This window comes from Nycticebus coucang, chromosome 1 (genome assembly GCF_027406575.1).
Source record: "Nycticebus coucang isolate mNycCou1 chromosome 1, mNycCou1.pri, whole genome shotgun sequence".
Lineage (NCBI taxonomy): Eukaryota > Metazoa > Chordata > Mammalia > Primates > Lorisidae > Nycticebus > Nycticebus coucang.
In genome coordinates, this window is record NC_069780.1 from 113,261,115 (window position 1) to 113,283,038 (window position 21,924).

The window sequence follows — 21,924 nt, forward strand, 5'->3', positions numbered from 1 at the left end:
AATAAAATAGATAAACCTCTGGCCAACCTAATCAGGAAAAAAAGAGTAAAATCTCTAATATCATCAATCAGAAACAACAAAGACAAAATAACCACAGACTCATCAGAAATCCAAAAAATCCTTAATGAATATTACAAGAAACTTTATTCTCAGAAATATGAAAATCTGAAGGAAATAGACCGGTACTTGGAAGCACGCCACCTTCCAAGACTTAACCAGAATCAAGTGGAAATGTTGAACAGACCCATAACAAGTTCAGAAATAGCATCAACTATACAAAACCTCCCTAAAAAGAAAAGCCCGGGACCAGATGGTTTCACGTCAGAATTCTACCAAACCTTTAAAGAGGAATTAGTACCTATATTACTCAACCTGTTCCAAAATGTAGAAAAAGAAGGAAGACTACCCAACACGTTCTATGAAGCAAATATCACCCTGATCCCCAAACCAGGAAAAGACCCAACAAGAAAAGAAAATTATAGACCAATATCACTAATGAATATAGATGCAAAAATATTCAACAAGATCCTAACAAACAGAATCCAGCAACACATCAAACAAATTATACATCATGACCAAGTTGGTTTTATCCCAGGGTCTCAAGGCTGGTTCAATATACGTAAATCTATAAATGTAATTCAGCACATAAACAAATTAAAAAACAAAGACCATATGATTCTCTCAATTGATGCAGAAAAAGCTTTTGATAATATCCAGCATCCCTTCATGATCAGAACACTCAAGAAAATTGGTCTAGAAGGGACTTTTCTTAAACTGATAGAGGCTATCTACAGCAAACCCACAGCCAATATCATATTGAATGGAGTTAAATTGGAATCATTTCCACTCAGATCAGGAACCAGACAAGGCTGCCCATTGTCTCCATTGCTTTTCAACATTGTAATGGAAGTTTTAGCCACCGCAATTAGGGAAGAAAAGGCGATCAAGGGTATCCATATAGGGTCAGAAGAGATCAAACTCTCGCTCTTCGCAGATGATATGATTGTGTATCTGGAAAACACTAGGGACTCTACTACAAAACTCCAAGAAGTGATCAAGGAATACAGCAGCGTCTCAGGTTACAAAATCAACATTCATAAATCGGTAGCCTTTATATACACCAACAACAGTCAAATTGAAAAAGCAGTTAAGGACTCTATCCCATTCACAGTAGTGCCAAAGAAGATGAAATATTTGGGAATTTACCTAACAAAAGACGTGAAAGATCTCTATAAAGAGAACTATGAAACTCTAAGAAAAGAAATAGCTGAAAATGTTAACAAATGGAAAAACATACCATGCTCATGGCTAGGAAGAATCAACATTATCAAAATGTCCATACTACCCAAAGCAATATATACTTTCAACGCACTCCCTATTAAAGCTCCACTGTCATATTTTAAAGATCTTGAAAAAACATTACTTCGTTTTATATGGAATCAGAAAAAACCTCGAATAGCCAAGACATTACTCAGAAATAAAAACAAAACAGGAGGAATCACACTACCAGACCTCAGACTTTACTACAAATCGATAGTGATCAAAACAGCATGGTATTGGCACAAAAACAGAGAAGTAGATATCTGGAATAGAATAGAGAACCAAGAGATGAATCCAGCTACTTACCGCTATTTGATTTTTGACAAGCCAATTAAAAACATTCAGTGGGGAAAAGATTCCCTATTTAACAAATGGTGCTGGGTGAACTGGCTGGCAACCTGCAGAAGACTGAAATTAGACCCACACCTTTCACCATTAACTAAGATAGACTCTCATTGGATTAAAGATTTAAACTTAAGACATGAAACTATAAAAATACTAGAGGAGAATGCAGGGAAAACCCTTGAAGAAATTGGTCTGGGTGAGTATTTCATGAGGAGAACCCCCCGGGCAATTGAAGCAGCTTCAAAAATACACTACTGGGACTTGATCAAACTAAAAAGCTTCTGCACAGCTAAGAACACAGTAAGCAGAGCAAGCAGACAGCCCTCAGAATGGGAGAAAATATTTGCAGGGTATAACTCTGACAAAGGTTTAATAACCAGAATCCACAGAGAACTCAAACGCATCAGCAAGAAAAAAACAAGGGATCCCATCGCAGGCTGGGCAAGGGATTTGAAGAGAAACTTCTCTGAAGAAGACAGGCGCACGGCCTTCAGACATATGAAAAAATGCTCATCATCTTTAATCATCAGAGAAATGCAAATCAAAACTACTTTGAGATATCATCTAACTCCAATGAGACTAGCCTATATCACAAAATCTCAAGACCAGAGATGTTGGCGTGGATGCGGAGAAAAGGGAACACTTCTGCACTGCTGGTGGGAATGCAAATTAATACATTCCTTTTGGAGGGATATATGGAGAACACTCAGAGATCTAAAAATAGATCTGCCATTCAATCCTGTAATTCCTCTGCTGGGCATATACCCAGAAGACCAAAAATCACAACATAACAAAGATATTTGTACCAGAATGTTTATTGCAGCCCAATTCATAATTGCTAAGTCATGGAAAAAGCCGAAGTGCCCATCGATCCACGAATGGATTAATAAATTGTGGTATATGTATACCATGGAATACTATGCAGCCTTAAAGAAAGATGGAGACTTTACCTCTTTCATGTTTACATGGATGGAGCTGGAATATATTCTTCTTAGTAAAGTATCCCAAGAATGGAAGAAAAAATATCCAATGTACACAGCCCTACTATGAAACTAATTTGGGACTCTCACATGAAAGCTATAACCCAACTACAACTTAACAATAGGGGGAAGTGGGAAAGGGGGGGGTGGGTGGAGGGAGGGGAATCGGTGGGATCACACCTGTGGTGCATATTACAGGGGTATTTGCGAAACTTGGTAAATGTAGAATATAAATGTTTTGGCACAGTAACTGAGATAACGCCGGAAAGGCTATGTTAACCACTGGGATAAAAATGTGTCAAATGGTTTATGAAGTGAGTGTATGATGCCCCATAATCATATCATTGTATACACTTATGATTTAATAAAAAAATTAAAAAAAAAAAAAAAAAAGAATTATGGGACTTTATGAAGCATTCCAACATACGAGTTATAGGAATTCCAGAAGGGGAAGAAGAATGCCCCAGAGGAATGGAAGCCATACTAGAGAATATTATAAAAGAAAATTTCCCAAATATCACCAAAGACTCTGACACACTGCTTTCAGAGGGCTATCGGACCCCAGGTCGCCTCAACTCTAACCGAGCTTCTCCAAGACACATTGTGATGAACCTGTCCAAAGTCAAGACAAAAGAAAAGATTCCGCAAGCTGCCAGGAGTAAGCACCAATTGACCTACAGGGGCAAATCCATCACAGTGACTGCAGACTTCTCTAATGAAACTTTCCAAGCAAGAAGACAATGGTCATCTACCTTTAATCTACTTAAACAGAACAATTTCCAGCCCAGAATTCTGTACCCTGCTAAGCTAAGCTTAAAAATTGATGGAGAAATCAAATCATTTACGGATATAAAAACATTGAGGAAATTCGCCACAACAAGACCAGCTCTACAGGAAATACTTCAACCTGTTCTGCACACTGACCACCACAATGGATCAGCAGCAAAGTAAGAACTCAGAAATTAAAGGACAGAACCAAACCTCCAACTAATGCAAAAGATAAAACTAAGCAATGGACTCTCACAAAATAAGACGAATAGAATACTACCACACTTATCAATTATCTCAATAAATGTTAATGGCTTGAATTCCCCACTGAAGAGACATAGATTGGTTGACTGGATTAAAAAACACAAGCCATCCATTTGCTGTCTGCAAGAAACACACCTGGCTTCAAAAGACAAATTAAAGCTCCGAGTCAAGGGTTGGAAGACAATTTTTCAGGCAAATGGAATTCAGAAGAAAAGAGGAGTTGCAATCTTATTTTCAGATACATGTGGATTTAAAGCAACTAAAGTCAAAAAAGACAAAGATGGTCACTTTATATTGGTCAAGGGAAAAATACAACAAGAAGACATTTCAATTCTAAATATTTATGCACCCAATTTAAATGCTCCCAGATTCTTGAAACAGACCTTACTCAGTCTGAGCAATATGATATTTGATAATACCATCATAACAGGGGACTTTAACACTCCTCTTACAGAGCTGGACAGATCCTCTAAACAGAAATTAAACAAGGATATAAGAGACTTAAATGAGACCCTAGAACAACTGTGCTTGATAGACGCATATAGAACACTCCATCCCAAAGATAAAGAATATACATTCTTCTCATCACCCCATGGAACATTCTCCAAAATTGATCATATCCTGGGACACAAAACAATTATCAACAGAATCAAAAGAATTGAAATTTTACCTTGTATCTTCTCAGATCATAAGGCACTAAAGGTGGAACTCAACTCTAACAAAAATGCTCGACTCCACCCAAAGGCATGGAAACTAAACAATCTTCTGTTGAATAACAGATGGGTGAAGGAAGAAATAAAACAGGAAATCATTAACTTCCTTGAGCATAACAACAATGAAGACACAAGCTACCAAAACCTGTGGGATACTGCAAAAGCAGTTTTGAGAGGACAATTCATCGCTTTAGATGCCTACATTCGAAAAACAGAAAGAGGGCGCATCAACAATCTCACAAGAGATCTTATGGAATTGGAAAAAGAAGAACAATCTAAGCCTAAAATCAGTAGAAGAAAAGAAATCTCCAAAATCAAATCAGAGATCAATGAAATTGAAAACAAAAGAATCATTCAGAAAATTAATGAAACAAGGAGTTGGTTTTTTGAAAAAATAAATAAAATAGATAAACCATTGGCCAGACTAACGAGGAATAGAAAAGTAAAATCTCTAGTAACCTCAATCAGAAATGATAAAGGGGAAATAACAACTGATCCCACAGAGATACAAGAGATCATCTCTGAATACTACCAGAAACTCTATGCCCAGAAATTTGACACTGTGAAAGAAATGGATCAATATTTGGAATCATACCCTCTCCCTAGACTCAGCCAGGAAGAAATAGAGCTCCTGAACAGACCAATTTCAAGCACTGAGATCAAAGAAACAATAAAAAATCTTCCAACCAAAAAATGCCCTGGTCCAGATGGCTTCACTCCAGAATTCTATCAAACCTTCAAGGAAGAGCTTATTCCTGTACTGCAGAAATTATTCCAAAAAATTGAGGAAGAAGGAATCTTCCCCCAACACATTCTATGAAGCAAACATCACCCTGATACCAAAACCAGGAAAAGACCCAAACAAAAAGGAGAATTTCAGACCAATCTCACTCATGAACATAGACGCAAAAATTCTCAACAAAATCCTAGCCAATAGATTACAGCTTATCATCAAAAAAGTCATTCATCATGATCAAGTAGGCTTCATCCCAGGGATGCAAGGCTGGTTTAACATACACAAGGCTATAAACGTTATCCACCATATTAACAGAGGCAAAAATAAAGATCACATGATCCTCTCAATAGATGCAGAAAAAGTATTTGATAAAATCCAGCATCCTTTTCTAATTAGAACACTGAAGAGTATAGGCATAGGTGGCACATTTCTAAAACTGATTGAAGCTATCTATGACAAACCCACAGCCAATATTTTACTGAATGGAGTAAAACTGAAAGCTTTTCCTCTTAGAACTGGAACCAGACAAGGTTGTCCTCTGTCACCTTTACTATTCACCGTAGTGCTGGAAGTTCTAGCCAATACAATTAGGCAAGACAAGGAAATAAAGGGAATCCAAATGGGAGCAGAGGAGGTCAAACTCTCCCTCTTTGCTGACGACATGATCTTAGAGAACCCCAAAGACTCAACCACAAGACTCCTAGAAGTCATCAAAAAATACAGTAATGTTTCAGGATATAAAATCAATGTCCACAAGTCAGTAGCCTTTGTGTACACCAATAACAGTCAAGATGAGAAGCTAATTAAGGACACAACTCCCTTCACCATAGTCTCAAAGAAAATGAAATACCTAGGAATATACCTAACGAAGGAGGTGAAGGACCTCTATAAAGAAAACTATGAAATCCTCAGAAAGGAAATAGCAGAGGATATTAACAAATGGAAGAACATACCATGCTCATGGATGGGAAGAATCAACATTGTTAAAATGTCTATACTTCCCAAAGCAATCTACCTATTCAATGCCATTCCTATCAAAATACCAACATCGTACTTTCAAGATTTGGAAAAAATGATTCTGCGTTTTGTATGGAACCGGAAAAAACCCCGTATAGCTAAGGCAGTTCTCTGTAACAAAAATAAAGCTGGGGGCATCAGTATACCAGATTTTAGTCTGTACTACAAAGCCATAGTGCTCAAGACAGCATGGTACTGGCACAAAAACAGAGACATAGACACTTGGAATCGAATTGAAAACCAAGAAATGAAACTAACATTTCACAACCACCTAATCTTTGATAAACCAAACAAGAACATACCTTGGGGGAAAGACTCCCTATTCAATAAATGGTGTTGGGAGAACTGGATGTCTACATGTAAAAGACTGAAACTGGACCCACACCTTTCCCCACTCACAAAAATTGATTCAAGATGGATAAAGGACTTAAACTTAAGGCATGAAACAATAAAAATCCTCCAAGAAAGCATAGGAAAAACACTGGAAGATATTGGCCTGGGGAAAGACTTCATGAAGAAGACTGCCATGGCAATTGCAACAACAACAAAAATAAACAAATGGGACTTCATTAAACTGAAAAGCTTCTGTACAGCTAAGGAGACAATAACCAAAGCAAAGAGACAACCTACACAATGGGAAAGGATATTTGCATATTTTCAATCGGACAAAAGCTTGATAACTAGGATCTATAGAGAACTCAAATTAATCCACATGAAAAAAGCCAACAATCCCTTATATCAATGGGCAAGAGACATGAATAGAACTTTCTCTAAAGACGACAGACAAATGGCTAACAAACACATGAAAAAATGTTCATCATCTCTATATATTAGAGAAATGCAAATCAAAACAACCCTGAGATATCATCTAACCCCAGTGAGAATGGCCCACATCACAAAATCTCAAAACTGCAGATGCTGGCGTGGATGTGGAGAGAAAGGAACACTTTTACACTGCTGGTGGGACTGCAAACTAGTACAACCTTTCTGAAAGGAAGTATGGAGAAACCTCAAAGCACTCAAGCTAGACCTCCCATTTGATCCTGCAATCCCATTACTGGGCATCTACCCAGAAGGAAAGAAATCCTTTTATCATAAGGACACTTGTACTAGACTGTTTATTGCAGCTCAATTTACAATCGCCAAAATGTGGAAACAGCCTAAATGTCCACCAACCCAGGAATGGATTAACAAGCTGTGGTATATGTATACCATGGAATACTATTCAGCCATTAAAACAAATGGCGACTTTACATCCTTTGTATTAACCTGGATGGACGTGGAAGACATTATTCTTAGTAAAGCATCACAAGAATGGAGAAGCATGAATCCTATGTACTCAATTTTGATATGAGGACAATTAATGACAATTATGGTTATGGGGGGGAACAGAAAGAGGGAAGGAGGGAGGTGGGTGGGGCCTTGGTGTGTGTCACACTTTATGGGGGCAAGACATGATTGCAAGAGGGACTTTACCTAACAATTGCAATCAGTGTAACCTGGCTTATTGTACCCTCAATGAATCCCCAACAATAAAAAAAAAAAAATTTAAAGTGCCTTTCCTTTGAGCCCAATTATGTATTTCTGTGTGTTGACTATTGTCAGCGAGGTCCTCTCCTCGAATGGCTCCCTTGGGCCAGAAAGCAAAGAAAGGGCCAAAGGGGAAGTGTTTTTATAGGAAGACTGAGGCTGTGAAATGGTGGTAAAGGGGGTATCACCAACTGAGTTAAATGAGACTCAGCAAGTCTTCAGATACATGCACATTTTTACTGGAAGCATTTGTCAACTAGGCCGGTATCTCACAGGGCTTCCTCTTCTTTAGTTGACATGGGTCACCCCCTGCCCAGCCACCCAACATTATTCACTCTCTTATGGGGCTGAAAGCAAAAGCAATAGTACCCTGCAATTACACAATGTCTTGTCATCCTCAGGACACCTCCACCTGCAGCAACCCCTGCCGTGCACTCAGCCACAGAGAGGCAGGCTTTGTTTTTTCTATTTCAGAGAAATGACTTGTGTTTGTCTCTTGTGACCTGTAGGTGGCAGAGCCAGCAGTGTCTCATGACCTCTCTCATTGCTAGCCCAGATTCCTTCCACCACATCAAGTATTTGCCAGATCAATGTATTCAGATTTCTTCCCATGCTGTAGATTTTTATGTAAACTCAGCAATTTATAACACGAAGCAAATGTCAGGTTTACTTATATTAAATGTTTTCTCTGCCAAATAGATGTATAGCGTCCAGGCCCTGTTTCCTGGGCATGATCTAATTTTGAATGTGATATTTAATGATTACTATTCACAGGAGATAGTGAAAAATCAATTGCTTTCTAAAATAATGATGTTTCTTTGTGGCCAGGCCTAACCATGGTGACTCAGCTTCATGGCACGTCTCGGAAATGCCTGTCCTGTTTTTCAGGGACAATTTGAACAGGTGTGCAGGGAAGCCTCACTACTGACAAATTACCACAGCTTCACCCCTTTCTCCTGGGTAGGACCTGCTTACTGCTTTTACTAACTATACTAAAATTGTGGAATCTAGTGGAAAGGACATTAGAAATGTGTGTTTTCACTGTGACAACTCCTTTAACTTGAATTTGAAGATCCCAACTCTTTTTTATAATGAAATAAATACATGATTCTAATTTTTAAAATTTCCCACTCAGAAACTTAAACTCAACTTTTTATGAAAATGTTGCTGAAAAAGCCTTTATGGGGGAAACGCTGGAACCACAGTGACTGATAAAATCTGAGATTAGAACTAAAAACATTTCAGTCTATTTGTCTATTTTTCAATGGAGAAGTAGTTTGTTTCTTTTACGTTGCAATTAGAAATTATTTCTAATATTTGGACTATATTGACAAAACATAGTAACATGTTTTAGTGAATATTTTATCTTTTTAAAAAAATTGGGCTTAGGATTCCTAATTTCATAGGAATTAGAATCATATGTTACTTTTGACATACTCTTGAAAAAAGTTTTAAGATAGAACTTGGGAAGATTTAGAAAATGCCTATTTTAAGCCAAAAATTATATTTCTGTTAAAACTAAATATAAGCTATAAGCACTTGGCAATTTCATGTGGTGAAAGTTGGGCCCCAGTTGTTGATGTCCTTCGTCCTCATAGTTTCTCCCAGCAGGTATGTGTGTACACAACTGTGTGAACAAAATTCTATGTTAGTTGGACTTATGAGTAATTTTAACTTTGTCTAATGTTAAAATGCTTCATGTGAATATCTTTTTACAAAAGTAAGAATACTATTAGTTTTCCTTTTAAATGTATTTTTTACCTGATAGACCTTGTTGCTGCTCTGTCATATGAAAATAATTGTAACTTATAACATTCATTTCCTTTAAATGAAGGAGGCAACAATTTGAAAATATCTTTTTCACATGAGAGCTGAAAATATGAACTTTTTTGGGGGGGGCAGTATTGTTATAAATAATCTGCCTTAACTATTAACTGTAAATACGTTGTTCAAGATGTGCTGAGAGTAGACAACCCATTACATTTTCTTTGTTTAAAACTATCCAGTCCTGTTGTTGGGTAAGACAATTTATTCATACAATCATATAAAAATCATATTTAATAAAGAAAAATCCAAGGCAATGCGAAAAAAATGTCTTTATCCATAAGCAACCAGATGAGAAATAGATTTTTATTCAGTCAGATCCTTTTAGTCAATGAAACAGCGTTTTCATGCACATTGCACTCAAGTGATAATTAATATAGTCTAATTCAGGACATGATGCTCGAATTGCTGTGCTGTCATCAATACCCCATGTTAAAGTCAGACCTTGACAGGGGCTTAACACCCTGGAACAGGTCATCATACAATTATACTCTTTGCCTCTCAGTATTTGTCTTCAACCAAGCAAAGTGTTACAAGATGGGGTAAGAAAAAAAAAGGGAAATAATTACAAATGAAGAGTGACGCGGGCTGTGAATAGAACATATGTTGGGCTCGGCGGAGGCATCAGTGAATTATATCATTTCATGATGAAGCGGCACTGGGGCTGAACGGGCCTATTTTAAACCTTGATGTATTTTATCTCTACTGTATTTGGACTGTCATCTTTGGAGAAAGACTTGGTATAATTGAGAGTCAACTCCAATCTGCATGACTCGAGCATGAAGTGGGGGCCAGATGAGCTCTGCTATGGAGGCCAGGGGAGCTTCTAATAAGAAAAAATGAATAATCACCTTCTATGCCTTACAGTTACAAATACATTCCGTGAAAACAGTTTTCATAGTGATGGTTTCCAAATGCAAAGTTAAGGAAGAGTTCTAATAATTCAGATATTTAAGGGGACCAGATCATTTGAATGTTCGTTTTAGGGAGTTAGAACCAAAGCCTGTTTTATGTTAGACTTTCCCTGTGAAAACCTATTAGATGTAAGCAGCATAATTTGTCCATAATGTGTTTTTATTATGTTTGATTTATTTGGCTATTTCACAAAAATCCTTGGAATTATTGCATATATTAAGCTAAATGCCCTTTAATACCGCCTCAACTGCCCCCATTCGCTCTTGATAATTTCTGCCAAAAGAAATCACTCTGTTCTCTGAATACTTAAAGCCCTTCACCCCATGATCAAGCTCCATGTTTCATGGTGTTTTCTGTTTTAAGCACTTATGTACAGGTTTTATCTCCTTGGGTAAGTTATAAGCTCCTAAAGGTCTCAAGCCCCAGTTCACTTGTGCATCCACAATGCTGGGTGCACTGCCTGAGGTAATGGGTGCGATGTGTGTTAGAAGAGTAAAGAGTTTAGGTCTACGGGTATATGTGATATACACAGTATCTATTAAGTTTGAGGATAGTCCAGAACATTTACATGCATTCCTTTCCAACCAATCTATCAATATTGGTTTGAAAAAAATTACAAAATTTCTGTCTCACACTAGGATCGGGGCTGTGAATCTAGGGATAAAATTAAGCATGGGCAGCTACCACTAATATCTATATAAAATTGACATTCTTTTTCTTTCTATTCATAAATTCTCTTTTTAACTTACTAGAAATTCAGTAGGAAGTAGCATTAACTCAATCTCAAATTCACAAAGGAGCAGTTCAAAGGTGGGATAGGCTGTACAAAACTGTTAGTGGTAAAGACGGTCAGCAAAACTCTGATTCCGTATTAGGTCTAGCTATGCACGTTTCCCATATGGTTCCTTTCCTCTACCTACTAATCCCCTATGAAGAGTAAAACCTGTCCACACAGAAGACCATGGCACTTTGGCTCACTGCACGGACCCCTGGACCCATCAAGGGAGAGAGTACCAGTATCTCCCTCTCCTCATAGTCCCTACTGCTTCCTTTTCTTTCCCCCATCCCTCTAAAATGGGCTACCCGGCAATTGTTTATTTGCCCACAATCACAGACAAGTTGCTCCTTTAGCTAAAGTCTTACAAGAACATTTAGAAACTTCAGAAGTTCTTCCGAAATACATAGGCATAATTTCGTTTAGCTGTGAGTGGCCTTTGAGCTTCTTAAACACTAGTGAATGCAAGCAGGTCTTGCTGTTCTTTTCAGATTTCGGGAGGTTTTATATAACTTTAATATGATTGGTTATTGTTTCCTGTTGCAGAATAGTGTATGTCTAGCAAGAGTATACGTTGCGCTCCTTACTTTCAAAATACAGCTGACATCTTTTACCATCTAATTTTGACAACTTCACTAAGACCTAATACTTAATTTCCTCAGAATTTTGGCATTCAATAAATTAAGTAAAGTATATCAATGGAATAATTGACTAAGGTTAAATTAAAATTTAAAAATCTGTGTGATTTTGGAGCTATGTATCATTTCTTAGGAAATGCCTTATAAAAATGAATAACTAGATTTTCTTACCATTTCAACATGATTTAAACCAAGGTTGCATATATCTATGCACCTTTTGTAAAGATTAGAATCAGAACCAGGCAGGCCTGGACTGGCAAGTGCGATGCTCAGCCCTGCAGGACGTAGGCACTCTCCCTTCAGGAAGGACCCCTGGCAGTTTCTGCAGTTTGATCGGTTGAAGGCTTTGTTACTGTTTGCTTTTTCATCTCCTTCCTCGCCTCTCACTCCTGTCGGTTTCTGTCCCTTGCGGATTAGAAGAAAGTGAGGAGGGGGCTGAACCTACAGAGATGCCAAAATCACATTCCTTTGAGTATCTTTTAGCTTTTGAATTGACGATCTGTCTCCTTCCAAAAAGTCTCTGCAGTGGAATTCCACCGAGTATGGTCAGCTTGTGTTTTGAGCAGCTGCAGGCGGTCAGTTGTGGAGATGATGTAAAAACGTCTCACCACAGAGAACCGTTTAGGATGACCCAGCTATTCCTTTATAGCTAAGATGATAAGTGACAGAGGAAGGCAACCCCCAAACTTCAGGGTGTGGGCGAGCAGTCAGCAGGTAACTCACAGCTTGCTCTTCTGCATAGGGCATGTCATCTGTGAAGCAAAGGCTTTATTTTTGTATGGTTCTATTCTGTTTCCAATTTCTTTCATACTTAATAAGTCAAATTCCATACTAACTAAACTATAAAATTTCTAAAAGATTGGGCACAGGAAGGATACTATGGAGTCCATCTTAGACTGGACCTGGATCCGTGTAAATCCTTCTTGTTTTAGGGTATGTGTAGCATTACTTAATCATTAAATCATTCAACAGTAGAATCGTGAATTCTACTGTCCCTCATAATTTGAAGTTCCTAATGTGAATTTTATTTTAACACTTAAAAGTTTAATACTGAAGGCAGAGATATGGTGCTAATAATAATTATAAAAGTTTAAATGGCTTTTGGGAGCTTAAATAAAAGCGTGAAATGTATTAGAACCAGGAGCAGCACGTCAAAATTCATAAGTTCCTTTGCTAGAGCCTGTAACTATTTCAGTTTCTTATAGTAAAAATTATTGAATATTTTTATTTGTTTCTCAACTGGAACATAAGGGTACATACATAAAAAAACTTTAGCATTGACCAAAATTATTAAAAAACAGACAATTGTGGGCGAATTCTTATGTACATGTATATACACAAAATTCTCCCAAGATACTTTATAAAATATTGCAAATGAGTAATCATATTACTAAAAATTTAAGTGACAAATGGTATGAAGATATAGTACACATATCTCACCTATAAACGATTTTAGGCATATTTCTCTATGAAATAAGAGAAGCTGTTTCTCTCTGAGAATAGGCATATTAGGAGATGAGAATATTTAACACATACAGATTTCAAAATAATTTGAGTCTTAAGATGAAAGCTGTCACAGACTAAGGTTGTATAATCCCTGTGTTCTTTTGTAAAGGTCAAAATTCAAAAGCCAAAGGAATGTGATTTTGGCATCTCTGTAGGTTCAGACCCCTCCTCACTTTCTTCTAATCCACAAGGGACAGAAACCGACAGGAAGGAGAGACGAGAAAGGAGATGAAAGCAAAGGCAACAACGAAGCCAACGGTTAAACTGCAGAGACTCCCAGGCGCTCTCTTTCCTGAAGGGAGAGTGCGTAAGTCCCCACAGGTGAGCATCACACTCGCGACTCCAGGCCCGCCTGGTCCTGATGCGTCCTGAAGAGACTTGGAGCAGTTTCAGCCGTCTGCCAAGTCGTGTATTTTTATCACAGCTGCACTACGGAAGGAGGAGGAAACCGAGGACACTAACAAACTGTCTAAGTCTCCTGCTGAAGTCAGGGGCATACGAAGCCCATGTGACACCCAGAGTAGATCCTTCTTAACACCTGCCACTCAATACAACAGAAATATTTTCAACCACAGCCATAGGTGAAATTAATAGCATGAGTGATACATATTGAAAAGTTTCCTTTATCAAACTTTGAGTAGATAATCATGTTGATAAACACAATAAATAATGAAATAAATATTTCAGTGTCAGAAAAGGAAAAAGTGTAATTAATATCTTTTAATTATATTGAGGTACTTTTTGGATAAAGAAAAAATCCTTTAAATTTGGAACACAAACACAAACTCCATGTTGTCATGTAGACGAGCCTGTAATAACTGGCATCCTGACTCTGGCCTTCTAGCTCTGTGCTGTCACTGGTCATCTGAACCCATTAAAGAACAGGTCAGAGAGTGGGAGTCAGAGATGCCAATGGCCCTGGAACCAGCCTGAATAACTTGGAGGGTGGTGGCATCTCCAGTCTGGAACTTAGTCTTGAAATGATTTCATGAGGCTGAGTTTCCTGGTGTCTGGGCTGACCAGGTAACATTAAGTTCTCTGAATTAACTTCCATGTAGAATAAAATGCTTATTAAAGAATAAGCAGTAAAAATGTGCTAATTTGAAGCTTACGAATATGTTATTACAATTGAACTATAACCACAACAGCAGTTTTTAGAATTTAGAGCAATAAAAAATTTTTTCTCGGGAGGATATCTTATTACTGATGTTGTTTAGTGTTGCCGGTAACAGTGACAGTAAAATATAGGCCAATGTTTTGTGGGTGCCATTCATGTATTCTTACCTACCACCTGATCCTCAGGCTGATCCCATCTACCTACTCTTGTTGTATCATAGATTTAAGTTTTTATTTTATTTTTCTTTTTTGGTTTTTTTCTGTGTGTGTGGTTTATTTTGTTTTGTTTGTTTTGTTTTGTTTTGTTTTTTTGAGACAAGTCTCACTCTGTGCCTTGGCCAGAGCGCCGTGGCCTCATAAACTCACAGCAACCTCAAACTCTCGGGCTCAAGCAATTCCCCTGCCTCAGCCTCCCAAGTAGCTGGGACTACATGTGACCGCCACAATGCCCGGCTAGTTTTTCTATTTTTGGTAGAGATGGAATCTGGCTCTTGCTCAGGCTGGTCTCTATCTCCTGAGCTCAGGTGATTGACCCACCTCGGCCTCCCAGACTGCTGGGATTACAAGCGTGAGTCACCACACCGGCCTAAGTTTTTCTTTTTAATCAGCAAAATGACAGGGTCAAATAAGACAGTAGCTTCTGTCTCGCTACACAGTGCTCAGCTCCGTTCCCAGGCTCTGTGAGGAATAATGAATATAAAATGGCTGGCCTTTGAATATTTTTCAACAAATGTTTATATTGCTTTGGTTGTGATTTTATTCATTCATCCATTTATATGTAGTATATGTTAAGGCCACTACCAAATTTCCAAAGATAGTCTTTCTCTCCCTTCCTTTCCTCCCTTCTTGGCTCCCTGCCTCCCTTCCTTCCTTCTAAGGCTGGTCATTCTTACTACCTTTTTCTAAAATTACATTTACAGTATTAGAGTTGCCTAAGAAATAATGAAAACTCTTCTGTCATCTGTAGTATTGTTTTAGCAAACAACACAAAGCATCTTGAAAGGATAGTTACAGAAAATAACTGTGCTGTGAGTAAATCCTGCTCTCAGCCAATGGCCTTTTCTAACACACTATCACGGAAGAGGGTGGAGAACAAGGACATGGCCTCAAATTCCATCCACAGTAACACATTTCCTGGTATCAGTGTGTCGAGAAAGGGGGTGTTGATCAGCATGACACCTGGACATTGGGGGTGTCACAGGAAGAGTGATTCGTTGCCAAATGTAGCTCATGTTTGAGGCAGGGCTTTTACTACAATTTAAAGAAGTGGCTGATAGAATTCTAATTATTCTTATATTTAAATAATCTGGTGACTGTCAGAACAGTCCAGGTTCCACAACTCTTGACAAGCACAAAACCTGTAGCAGCTTTCACAGAATTGGCACGTTGCTTGACTTGGCAAACAGGGTGTTTAAAGCTGTTTTTATGAAAGTTTCCATTATTTTTACAAAAGCTGCTACAGAATTTAAGTTTTTCACATTTCAAACGTATGTGTGTTTGTTTACAGACAGAAAAAAACAACGGGAAAATAGGAAGGCATCCCAGGTTTTGTGTGAAATTTCTGCCCAAATAGGTGTACGTTAAAAAGACTTGCGATTAGAGCTGTAGGTAAATATCTCTTCAAATCAACTAAACAGACCTCTGATTTCTCTAATTCAAAATGTTGTTGTGTCTGTAATTGGTCAGCCTCTGTTTCCCTCACTACAGCCATCTTGTAAGTGCAACTGATATTTCAAATATCTATTCTAATAGATATCTATTAGATATTTTCAATATCTATTTGAAATTGAACTTGATAAGAATTTTATGTTTATTTTATAACTTTTCCCTTGAAAACAGCACCAATATTATATTTCATACATTCATCTTTATTAGGAAATTAAGGCAAATCTGAAGTGAGGAGAAAAAAATTGTTTTGTATCCCTGAGATAGTAGCCAGTTAAGGGCTTAGAAGGATGCTAGAGACTATTGTAAGATAAAGCCACACACACACACAGGCTCCTTGCTTCATTTCCTGCTTCTAGCTAAAGCTCCCTCAATTTCCAACACGTCATATACTTGGGGGTGAAGAAAGAGCTGATCTGATCTTAGGGCCTGTAGCCAATTTTCCCAGACGGTAGCTTTTACAAGGGAGCAAAAGGAGTAGACGTTGTTTCTGTCTCTGCGATACTGATTCAGGTGGATGAGACTGAACTTTTGAGGCATTAGCACCATCCTTCAGAGACCCAGTGGGCTGGGGGGTCCCCAAGGGTGGGACCTTCTCAGGGATGTCTGATGGATTTCTGGAGTGGTGGCCCCAGGAACACCACACGGCAGCTGAGTCACCCCTTGGCCTCATGACATGGTCTGGTACTACCATGGTAAGATCATTTTTAAAAAATCATCATTAGTGATGACTACTAAATATTTAAAATTAGAGCACACTTCTAGAAATTCAGTGACTGGGAAAACTGACATTTCAGCCTAATTTTATTTCACCATTTCTCAGGCACTTGAAATTTTAACATGAGAAAGAGAGAGGACTCTCTCTAGTAATTTCTTTTCGGAATTCTTGGTTTGAAAAATAAGGTATCTCACTTCCTCAGGATAATTATAATTCTGTTCCAAACAGAAAGAAGATATAGTGGCTGAAATAATCCATTTTCATTCATAAAATCCTAATTAGTGAGGATGTAAGATCTGGTGGGTCAGGATGCAGGAAAGAATGCCTGCTAGCTTTGGAGCATTGCGTAAAGTGCTGGTTGCCTTCATGTTTCATGATAATATCACAGACCTGTGTTTACCAGGCGCAAGAGAGGAGGCTCGAGATGCATTATCTCACTTCACTTTTATGGTGGCCATTCAAGGGATAGGTGTTGTTATCTTCATACAGTATGTGAGGACCATGAGGCGCGGTGAAATATATTATTTCTAGAGCATGCAAGGCTTGTAAAAATGGAGCCTGTGCAAACTCACATTCTGCCCACATGAAAGACTGGAACTCTGTGTCTGAGATGAGCACAGGGAGGTGTGGGACTGGCTGAAGGGTTACGGGAGTCAGAGTCCAGCATGACCCCAGGGCAGGAACGGAAGAAGCTGGAGGGGCTGACACCCTGAGCAGCAGCCCAGCTCCATGTCAAGCCAGCTCTGTCAGGCTCGTCATTTTCAGCTACACCCTCTGTGATCTGCACAGCATCCACTGGGTGACAGACATAGTATGGGATACAGAGATGAGAAGACAAGCTCCTGCCTTTAGGCAGCCTACCATCCAAAAGGCAGACGAACATAGAAACAGATCTTAATCCTTCATAATATTTGGGCATTACAGGCGTGGCTGAGATTGCCAAGGAGCAAGAACAGATAGCGGGTGGGGATGGCAATCAGTGAAGGCTCACAGAGGACTTAGCTGAGTTGAATTTCGCATAATAAATAGTAATTAAATACACACACACAAATACACTGTTCATAGACCTTGATATGCCACCTTGTCCAAATCTATTAATCTGAAAGAAAGATAAGAAACAGATGAATATCGTCAGCACCAGTGCTGAGCTGGGCTGCACACTGTAGCCGTGCTGACACCGCACACTCCATCTCCCCTGTCCCGAGCGACACACTGGTTTCTTGATTAGGGGTTTCTGTTTTGTCATCGGTGCATTAGACAGTGCACCACTCAGGTAGCGGAACTTGATTACAATTTTCATCCTGGCTTTCTGAATTGCTGTGGGTTTTCTCTGGTGTTGGCTAGTATGTGACCTTTGCAATTTTTGATCTGCAAAAGTTTTTGAAACCAGCAGACAGATTGACCCCATCTCAGCCTCAGCTTCTGATTTCACTGTTTTTCTGTCCATGGCTATCCATGCCGTGTTTAAGAAGGTTAAGCCTATGATTATAGGGCTGTTTTATCTGGGAGCTGGAGAGTGGCTCAGAAGTGGCACCATCAGCTTTGACATTACTAGTCATTACCTAATGGACTGTTCTGTTTTCATAACTTTCTTGGCCCAGTTAAACTTAAGCAATAGCCAAAGAATACAAACGTTCTGACAAACTTTGTTCAGATGCGTTTGTAAGGCCAACATATAGACAGTATCTCTCTGTATCACTGATGACCTAAAACCATATTATTGTTTCAAGAAAGTTCAACTTCCTCTCTTTTCATAATAAAGTATTTCAATATGTAAAACTCATGTTCAATATGGGTAGTTTTGTATTTTTCTCAATATCTATTTAGGGACGTTATCAGGCATATCTAATAAAATGAGATTGGATTAGATTTCTTCACTTGGAATGTTAGAAAACTGAGGGTCAGATAAAAATCTAAAGAACATGCAAAAAGCCAGAGCATGTTTTATAGCAATTGTCTTTTAAATATTTATTTGTTCATTCAACAAATATTTATGAAGTGGCCACTGTGTGCCTGACATTGTTTTAGGTACATGAAATGCATCAGTGAACAAAATAGATAAACTTGCCTGTCTTTAATACATTTACTTCCAGATGATTTTCTCTTCTTTGGAGAAGTCAATAATTATTTCAGTACTCAAACTGAGCTATAAGTTCGTGTATACATGTATTATACGTGCAGCTTTTGATTTTATTTATTTAACCAATTTGACAATCTTATGTAATAATTTATTTTCTTCTTCTGTATTTATTCATTCATTTAACAAATGGGTATTGAGCCGCCACTGACTGTGACCTCCCAGCACATGTATAGAAGAGAAAACTGCCCTCAGGAAGCTCATACTAGTGAAAGGAACTGGGACTTGCACATAAATAGCCATTTAGATATTAGTACATGATACATTTACTAAATGCTATAATTTTCTGCATGATTAAGAGAGAGCTGGGAGAGGAAGATGGCAGCGGCAAAGAGATGGATGGGGTGATCAAGGGATGCCACACAGAGAAGACTGAAGGACCATTCAGATTGGGAACCATTATTAGCAGACGACTTTGCAAGAAAAGCATAAAGAGGGGGGAAAGGACAAGGTGGATTTAAGGAAGGGCAAAATGTCACAATTTGACTGATGCATAATCATATAGAAAGTCATATCAAATCCAGGTTGTGGGGGGGGGGAGAGACAAGATGGCTGACTGAAGCCAGCTTTCCACAGAGGCTCCTGAAGGAGAGTTAAAGGACAGAAATTTAGCAAGTAACCTGGTGGATTAGAGCTGCACCAAGAGAGAAGGTTGAAGAATGCACATCAACCCCGCCGAGGCAAGCTGCAACCCCAAGGATACAAAAAAAAATGTACAAAATCCATCACCAAGCGGACGGGAGTCCCCTCCCCCATGAGAATGGCTCAGAGGGCCCCACAAACAAACGAGCAGAGTTCAAAGGTCCTCCCACTACACTCCATGGGAGAGACCCTCTAAAAACTGGACCTACCTCCCCTACTAGGTGCCATGGCGTTCACCTGCCAGGCATAAAACTGTATAAAACTGTATATATTCTCTACCTGCAACCCTGAGCTCCCAGCACTCCCCTCCACTCTCACTCAAAGGTCTGAAGGCCTGTCCCCCAGGAGTCCAGATTCTTGGGTGATTTCTTGAGGGATGTGGACAGGGCCTAAACAGCAGCTGATCAGTGCTGACTCTGGGGCACGGGAGTGACGAGAGGATGGTCAGCTAAGAGGGAACCGCACCAGAGTGGTGGTGCCCTGAGGCGCAGAGCAGCAGCCGTCTTTTGGCAACAATAGGACTCACTCCTGGATATTCTGAAGCCACACCCCCTGTCTCCTTGGGCAACCAAAGGAGGCTGGGCATCTACTCAGGTGGCAACCACAATGGAACAGATTTGGGATGGAAACGCAGGCCCCGTGAGTGAAGGGTTAGCCTGAGGTGGTACCGGCCTGGATGGAGCGTGGAGACTAGAAACGCATGCGCAGAGTTGGGAAGTTCCTAGGATGGGACTGACCCAGAGGACCGCTTTACTGAGCCTAAGACACACCGGCCCTCAAGGGATTGTCAGCCTATAGACAAAGGAAGAAAGGAGGCTAAAACTGACAGGTAACTGAATACAAACCTGCAGGAACAAAGACAGGGCCTGAGGCGCAGGCTCTGGGAAATCAAAACAGCTTCTCTTCTGCAGGGGAATTTAGCAGGGACAGAAACAAATTCCTGCAAAGTTGTTCTGTTCTGTTCTGTCAGTAACATCAATCAGGGGCAGGGCTGGAAGTGAGTGAACACCCCCTAGCCTCCATGAAGCACCCCAGGTTGTCAGGCCTCACCTCCCCCTCCTAGATAGAGCCAGAGCGCAGTGGCCTGGCTGAGCAGAAATAGATTTCCTTGTGATTCAGGCAGGTGCAAACCCCTGGAGTATCTGTTCAATACAGACAACTGGGTCAAAGCCCTGTGGGACTATCAGTGACAGGGTGTGACAGAGGTGCAAGGTGGGGAAGGAGGCATTAACCTTCCCAGACTGATCTATTTGCTGGGTGGGTTCTCCTGACTCCATGGAGCACTGGAGCAAGCCATATCTGAGTAGTCACCGGACGCCTGCAATCCAGTTGCCAGAGACCTTTTAAACTCTCCCACCTGAGACAGATGCGGACTAAAACAATTGATTTAGACCTTTTGAACTGAGCCAATCACCCGAGGACTATTCAGGTGGTGCCCTGGGTGTGTGGTTGTAGGAAGGTTTGATTTTCCTTTTCCTATTGTTGCCCGTGGGAGGTGGAGTGACATAATTGCTTGTATTTCCCCACTGCTGAGACTTCAACCCAGAGTAACTGTTTCACTAGGGTCAAACAGAAACCAGCTGAAAACAAGACAGAACCACTTAGCCCCACCACACCAAACAGGGTCCCAGTTTCTCAGGCCATAGCACTGTATGGGTCTTCGACAAAGCTCCAGGGGAAAAATCAAATGGTGTAAAACAATCACGGGGTGGAATCAGCAGAAAAACTCTGGTAACATAAATAACCAGAATAGATCAACCCCACCAAGGAAAGATATGGCAGACATAACTGAAGATCCCATTCATAAACAGCTGGCCGAGATGTCAGAAATCAAATTCAGAATTTGGATTGCAAACAAGATTAATAAAATGGAGGAAAATTTGGAATTAGAAATTCGAGCAGCAATTCAAAAGTTGGAATTAGAAATTTGAGGAGAAATTCAAAAGTAGACTCAAGAATTTAACGAATTTAAAGACAAAGCCACCAAAGATTTTGACGCACTGAAGCAAGAATTTGTAGCCCTCAAAGATCTGAAAAATACACTAGAATCCCTCAGTAACAGAGTGGAGCAAGCAGAAGAAAGGATTTCTGACATTGAAGACAAAGCCATTGAACGCTCCCAAACTCTGAAAGAGGAAGAGAAATGGAGAGCAAAAACGGATCATTCTCTCAGAGAGCTCTGGGATAATTCAAAGAAGGCTAATATCCGCCTCATTAGAATCACTGAAAGTGATAAAGTGGTCTCGCAAGGCACAGTGGCCCTTCTCCATGAAATTATGAAAGAGAATTTTCCAGACATGCCAAGAGATTCTGAA

The 21,924-nt window shown here is 39.5% G+C and overlaps 1 protein-coding gene across 8 annotated transcripts in view; it reads left to right on the forward strand.

Annotated features, from left to right (window-relative positions):
- Positions 1–21,924, forward strand: part of KIAA0825 (KIAA0825 ortholog) — a 498,502-nt gene that overhangs the window by 336,244 nt on the left and 140,334 nt on the right. The window contains exon 22 of one of the 8 annotated variants that reach the window (XM_053586542.1): positions 13,441–13,517. The exons of the other annotated variants lie outside the window; for them this stretch is intronic. Coding sequence (XP_053442517.1) covers positions 13,441–13,486 — 46 coding nt within the window. The 3' untranslated portion in view covers positions 13,487–13,517. Of the gene's footprint in view, positions 1–13,440; positions 13,518–21,924 lie in introns of those variants that run through there. 8 annotated transcript variants of the gene reach the window in all.